The 7,500-nt window shown below is 35.3% G+C and overlaps 1 protein-coding gene across 2 annotated transcripts in view; it reads left to right on the top strand.

Moving 5' to 3' along the window:
* The window catches only part of LOC137623219 (transferrin-like), a 155,818-nt gene that overhangs the window by 38,631 nt on the left and 109,687 nt on the right, over positions 1 to 7,500 (top strand). For both annotated transcript variants that reach the window (XM_068353939.1, XM_068353937.1), the window contains exon 3: positions 5,199 to 5,338. In XM_068353939.1, coding sequence (XP_068210040.1) covers positions 5,199 to 5,338 — 140 coding nt within the window. The remainder of the gene's footprint in view (positions 1 to 5,198; positions 5,339 to 7,500) is intronic.

Raw genomic sequence — 7,500 nt, 5'->3', positions numbered from 1 at the left:
GTCAATAAATGATCTTCCCCAGAAGAGGGTGGTGTTGGAGAAAGACAAGAAGACTATATTCACTGCTTTTTTTTTTCTAGTGTCCCCCACTTCTCGCCATCTTTTATGTATTTATACCTTCTTTACTTACTTTGCTGGCTGCCTTTCCGGTCCCATACAGCAAGGGAACCCCACTCTCTACAGCAGTGGTTCCCAACCTTCTTCCAGTGGTGACCCCATTTCGGCTTGACTATACTTTTTGCGACCCCACTCAAATACCAGGGCTACCTGTATATTCTTATTTAAGATAAAAGAATATATTTGATTAAAGTACACTGTTTATCACTGAATAGAAAAAAAACTGATATGAGTAACACTAGCATTATCTTGATAATAAACTGATGATCTTCATATGATTCATGTGATGGTTAGAACTGCTTTTCCATCACCAGTATCTCAATCCGCAGTGATGTTTTCGATAAAGCTCGACGTAGTTCATCTTCAGCATGGAGATTAGTTTTCAGCTTCGACTTTATTAAAAGTACAAATGAAAAGGTCACTTCACACATATATCGAAGAATATGACATAACATATTAAGCATACCTTCAGCCAAATTTGGATATCGACGTAACTGCTTTATCCAAAACTGAATCTCTGTCAGGGAATCAAAGTCAGCTTTGACACTGATAGATCTAATAAGGTCAGTAAATTCCTATGGATATCTTTCAGGAACATTTTCAAATGGTTTATATGAGGTAACGTGTGAGATAACAGACTTTTCTGGAAAATATTGGCTAAGTTCCTCTTTTAAGGTCTCTAAGAAGAAGAAAGAGTAATTGAAAACTGTTTGAATGGAATATCAGTGCATTTTATTCAACAGATGCATTTAATGTGAGAAACATGCACAAATTTCTCTTTCTTCATTTACTCTAAAAGATCCAGCTTCATTAGGAAGGCATTTAGTTTTTCTTTCTGAAGTGGAAGATTAAGGGAATTCAAAATTGTGAAAAATCCATTAAGTATGCAGTTTTTTCCCAATTACTCATATCACCTAGGATACTGGAAAGTTCCGTTCTTCCTTACCGGAATAAGAATTCTCTCACCTCACTATTCAACTAAAAGGGGATTACCTTTTTGGTAGCTACCTTACTCCAGTTTGTAACATAACTTCATACTTAGAAACCATTTTTTATGACACGCTTGAGCAAATATGCCGTTGTTCAATGCATTTGACTTTATAAAGTTAACCGCTTTAATAACTGATTGCATAACTTTTCAAATCTTTGGCAATGTTTCTGCAGAAAATACTTAACGATGTATCATGCAATGAATTCCAACAACTTCTGGGGAAATATTCTTTACCTTCTGTTGAAACCCTGATCTACGACCTAGCATAGAAGGTGAACCATCAGTACACATGCCATCGACTTATTCCCTCTTCAATCCTCTTTTTTTTAAGAAATTATTCTTTTTTTTTAATATACCAAAGCTTTAGTTGTTTCTAATGGTCTGCAAGAAAGAAATTCATCCTTAAAATCGCCATAAACTAATAACTTAGGAAGATTACCTATATATGTTGATTCATCAAATTTTAATGTGATGAGATCAAGTGGAGATGTACAGTATGATTAGAAAGCGTTATTATTTCCGAGGATTTAACTCCCTTTTCTTCAATTATGCCATGACCTATGTCTTTTGCAAACAGTGAAATGAATTCCTCGCACCAATGACATGCAGTTGTTGTTTTTTCGTCTTCTTCTTCTTCTTCTCTTCTCTTTTTTTTTTTTTCTTTTAATCTCTGTCAAGAAGAGAATTTTTTTTTAGATCCACATGCTTATTCTTGAAAAAAAAAATGGGCTTTCTTTACTGAAGTTTGCCTTTTTCGACTCCAAATGATGTCTTAACTTATCTTGAGTCATTGATTCTTCTGAGAGCTCTTCACTGCACTTGACAAAAAATTGAGTTTTTTTCTTTTCCTGCTGAGATAGAGCAAGTATAACCGATGTTAGTGTAGTCCTCCATATATTTCTGCTTTCCTTTGTTGTTTGCTATTGCCATAATTGCAACAACCTATTGTAAAATCAAATGAGAGAGAGAGAGAGAGAGAGAGAGAGAGAGAGAGAGAGAGAGAGAGAGAGAGAGAGAGAGAGAGAGAGAGAGAGAGAGAGAGAATTAAAATCAGTCAATTAAAACTTGATAATGATAACTATGATGATAGCAGGGAAAATGCTATGAAAACATATAGTTTTAAACGCAAATGTACTTACATACATATACCAAGGCACTTCCCCCAATTTTGGGGGTTAGTCGACATCAACAAATGAAGCAAAACAAAAAGGGGACCTCTACTCTCTACGTTCCTCCCAGCCTCTATATATATATATATATATATATATATATATATATATATATATATATATATATATATATATATATATATATATATATATATATGTATATCTATATATATATATATATATATATATATATATATATATATAATATATATATATATATATATATATATATATATATATATATATATATATATATATATATATATATATATATATATATTCACTGCAAATTTGAAGTTTTGAAGTTCTACTGACTCAACTACCTGATTAGGAAGATCATTCCACAACTTGGACACAGCTGGAACAAAACTTCTAGAATACTGTGTAGTATTGAGCCTCATGATGGAGCAGGCATGACTATTATAATTAACGGGGCCTGTATCAGTTATTCTTCTCTATTGTAGTGGAGAATTAATGTATAATGTGGAGATTAAAAAGAAAAACGTAGATCTTGTGTAGTTAATGGACAACGGGAAGGAAAGAGAGATTGAGAAATGTGCTAGATATGTTAGTACGATTGGAAAGGTGGATTGGCGTGTTTTACCTTTGGGCCGATTTATTTATGCAGAGAGAATGGAAGACGACAGGCCGTTGGAAAATGCGATTGTGATTTGAAAGTGTCGGGAGAAATAAAGAGGCGAAAGACATCCAAAGGTTGGTTAGATGGCGTGTAAGAGCAATATTGTCTTCACGGAAGACAATGATGAGGTTCTGTGTATAAGGAGATATACCCATATTTCCTCCAAGTGTGTACGTACAGTATAATGTACAGGATTGCCAGATATATTTCACAGATGAGGGCCAAATAGGTGTTAAAATGGCCAGAGAGAAACATACTACAGGAGCAAGATTGATAAAAGGTGTCCCACCTAGAGAAAGCATCACTTCTGATACCGGACGTCCAAGATATCTAAGAGAATTGCTACATATTGAGCAGCCAACAAATCGTGTTGACACGAAAATAGTTACAGGTGGTTTCAAACTACTGGAACCTTGACATATGTCTGTTGTAGCCTGTAGAACCTTTAAATATGCGGCCCGAGACTATACTGTACAGCAATTCTATTGGCCTTGCTGTACAGTAAAGTCCCACGAGACATCCGAAGGATTGAAGATATTAAGGCTTTCGAGAGGAAACGGAAGACACTTATACTGCGAATGCTTCGATAGTGACAATTTAACAGCAAATGAGCAATAGGCGGTATGAAATGTTGAATGCTTTGGAACGAACATGATAAAATGACTGTGGAGGTCCTGGTGAGAGTAGGGTTCCCCTGCTGTATAGGACCGGATAAACAACCCTGAATTAAAGTAGATAAAGAGTTGACGGTATTTCATTCATTGATATTGAATATCTGCATATTTCAGTGGGTGTACGACGACAAAAACAGCAACAGCAGAAATATCACGAAAATTATTAGATTTTATAAAACATATATTAATGGTATATAATTCTAAAACTACTTACATTAGAAGAGCAGTCATTTTTTTTTTAGTCCAAAAAGTGAAAGAAATCAGAGTTCTTCAAGGAAATTATTTTTTATAACTTAGTGTGATTTTCAATGGTCAAAGGACTTAAAAAATGGTCAAATCCACCAGATAAAAATTTGACAACCTTGCATGAATTGAAGCTACTTTGTCTTTATCCTCGATTTTATGAATTATTGAATTTTCCAATGATTTTCCAAAGACGTTAACGGCTATCAAAGAATATGTTCTGGTGAATAATAAGGCTGAGGACTATTGAGCGTGAGGTGGGAGATGATGAATGGAGAAGTATTAATTTAAAAGCTCATGATAGAGACGACTAGCGAAATGCAATCGGGACATTTTGCGTCAATAGTCGCAGGAGATGATGTGTGTGTGTGTGTGTGTGTGTGTGTGTGTGTGTGTATATATATATATATATATATATATATATATATATATATATATATATATATATATATATATATATATATATATATATATATATATATATATATATATACATACACACACATACAGACATATATACATATTCATATACATATGTAGAGTTGTGGGGTCTTTTGACTGGCCAGACAGTAGTACATTAGATCTTTCTCTCAGGTTACGGTTCATTTTCCTTTTGCCTACACACACACACACACACACACACACACACACACACACACACACACACACACCGAATAGTCTGGCTTTACATTTTCTCCTCTGCCTAATATACCTGACAACACTGAGATTACCAAACAATTCTTCTTACTGCACTGTAATTATTCTGTAGCCACTCTTCTTTGTAAGGGTAGAAGAGACACTTTAGCCATGGTAAGCAGCTTTTCTAGGTGAAGGGCACTCCAAAATCAAACTATTGTTCTCTAATCTTGAGTAGTGCCATAGCCTCTGTTCCATGGTCTTCCACTGTCTTGGGTTATAGTTCTCTTGCTTGAGGATGCATTCATGCACACTATTCTAACTTAATTCTCTTCCTCTTGCTTTGTTAAAGTTTTCATAGTTTATATAGGAGATATTTATCTTAATGTTACTCTTCTTAAAATATTCTATTTTCCTTCGTTTCCTTTCCTCACTGAACTATTTTCCCTGTTGGAGCTCCTGGGCTTATGGCATCCTGCTTTTCCAACTAGGGTTGTAGTTTAGCAAATAATAATAATTATAATAATAATAATAATAATAATAATAATAATAATAATGGTGATGATAATTAATCATTAATAATGAATTATGAATAATTAATAATGAATTATGAATAATTAATAATTAATTATGAATTATGAATAATTAATAATTAATAATGAATTATGAATAATTAATAATTAATAATATACACAATCGTTACCAATATTCTTAACTCGGTGCCTTAGGTATGACTGTCTGAAGAAGATCGTAGAGGACGTGGCGGACGTGATGCAAGCCGAACCCGAGGATGTATATCTGGCCAAGTCCATATACGGCACACGCCTCCATGTCATAGCTGAGACTCGGTTCGAGGACGAGATGGCAGGTGAATAACCTTTTGAAATGACGTAGCTATTCTAGTCGTTCTTTGATTATTAATACAACAGCTTAACTTAACCCATTGTGAATCTTGGATATTCATTTTATGTTATTTTTGGTGGAGTAACATCTGCAAGATGTTACCTCTTCTTCTTATTGTTTTTCTTGTTATTATTCATATTATTGTTATTGTTTACTTATTCAAAAATGAGTCGGTTCAAAGATGTTAAGTGAAGGAATGTATCTCTGTTTTATTGAAGATATTGGTAATGTTGTTTTTGTTAATTATGGTGGCCTTACATCTGCAAAATGTTTCCACGACTGCTTGGTGTTGTTATTACCTACGCCAACGAAGTTGGAAGGAAGTTATGTGTGCGTGTTTGTATGTTTTTGAACATCTTCCTGACCACTATTTTAATCGTAGAGTAATGAAACTTGCAGAGATTAACTGTTATATATAAATCTGGAAATTATTAAATTCTGGAAGGTCAAGGTCATGGTCAAGCAAAATGTCCAATTCACGTAATTGGCCATAAGTTTAGATATTGTTGTCACAGACTACAAATTTGTACATATTTGAGTGTGTGAAAATCCCCGCCAATTAATACATGTTGAGGTCGAGATTTTCAACTCTTATGCAAAGAACTGTTAAGGTCGAAGGTCAAGGTCGAGTCCAAGGTCAAGCAAACAGTAAAATTCTGGTCATCAACAATACAGCTACAATTTTAATCGTAAAGTTATTAAACTTGCAGGGATTTTAAACTGTTATGTAAAGAGCTGGACATTATTAATTGATTCTGGGATTTGCACACTGGTTTCGAGAAATAAACTGCTGTGGTGGAGGTCTGCACTCTCAGAGTGCCTTTTTTTAGTTATTATTTTCATTATTACCTCTGCCAACGAAGTTAGAAGGTTATGTTTTACCCTCTGTTTGTGTGTTTTTGGCCACAATTTTAATTACAGAGTAATGAAACTTGCAGGGCTTAACTTATGTAAAAAGCTGGGATTTTTGGAAGGTCAAGGTCAAGGTCACGGTCAGGCAAAATATCCAATTCACGTAATCAATCATAAGTTTGGACGCCGTTGTCACGGAGACTTCAAACCTGGTTCTTGTTTGAGTGTATGAAAATCCACACCAATTAATGCATGTTAAGGTCGAGAAATAAGCTGCCGCGGCGGAGGTCTGCGCTCTACTGTGCTCCTGTAGCTCTTATTATTTTTAGTGTTTTCTTATTCAAATGAGTCAATTCTAAGATGTTGGCCCTCCTCAAGTATTACTTCAGGTTGAATCGTATACGTCAAATTGGATGTGATGATGTTTTATGTATTCTAATTTTCCAAATTTTCTAGATTTGTTTATTAAAATGAGACCAGAGTAGACTATAACAACAGTTTCAGTTCTGCTTGAATTGTCGTCTCCGTATTGGTCACACTCGGTTGACCCTGTTTAGTACCTCTAACAGTAAGGCATTTGTTGACCGAATGCCCCAATTACAACATCTTGCGGAATAGATATTTGTTTGAGGCTCGAGGTGAGGGTGGCAGGTTCATCCTTGCCAAGATTCTTGGAAATGATGTGTCCTACCATGCAAGTGGCATTTTTAGATTTATTTCAGAAGCAGGTCTTCTGAAAAATATTTAACTTTTATGACATTCAATATTTTTTATTTTAATTGAATACTCTTTAATTTTTTATTTTATTTAATTTTTTACTTGTGTATACATAAATTAAATGTTACCGGCATCAATGACCTTAGATGTCAGGATGCCTGAAAACTTTAAATCATTCATTCATTCATTCCGCACCTTCTGCAACTCCTTACGGAGATCCCGAGAGAACTCCCTCCACGACACGAGCTACTCAAACACCCACACGCCAACATCTTCCACAAAGCCGTTGCTTCGCTTCGACTTCAAGCCTGGAGACTATCCAGCACCTCCTCGCTGAGAGACGATTTTCGCAGCAAGTTGCGAATAGGATGTCTGGACACCTACGCAGGTCATCCACAGGGGTCTACCAGGCGAAGTGGTGAGTTTTCTGGGGTTGGTGTCGTGGAAGGGGTAGCTCTCCACTCGATGCCACTATTCCAACAATAGCGGAGTTCTTCGTGTATTTGCGGAAAGAAATGCGCCTTTCAGTCTCGGCAGTGAAAGGCTATCGCTCAGCCT

The sequence above is a fragment of the Palaemon carinicauda genome, chromosome 30 (assembly GCF_036898095.1).
Source record: "Palaemon carinicauda isolate YSFRI2023 chromosome 30, ASM3689809v2, whole genome shotgun sequence".
Lineage (NCBI taxonomy): Eukaryota > Metazoa > Arthropoda > Malacostraca > Decapoda > Palaemonidae > Palaemon > Palaemon carinicauda.
Note: the sequence above shows the minus strand (reverse complement) of the source record. Positions and strands in the feature narration are given on the sequence as shown.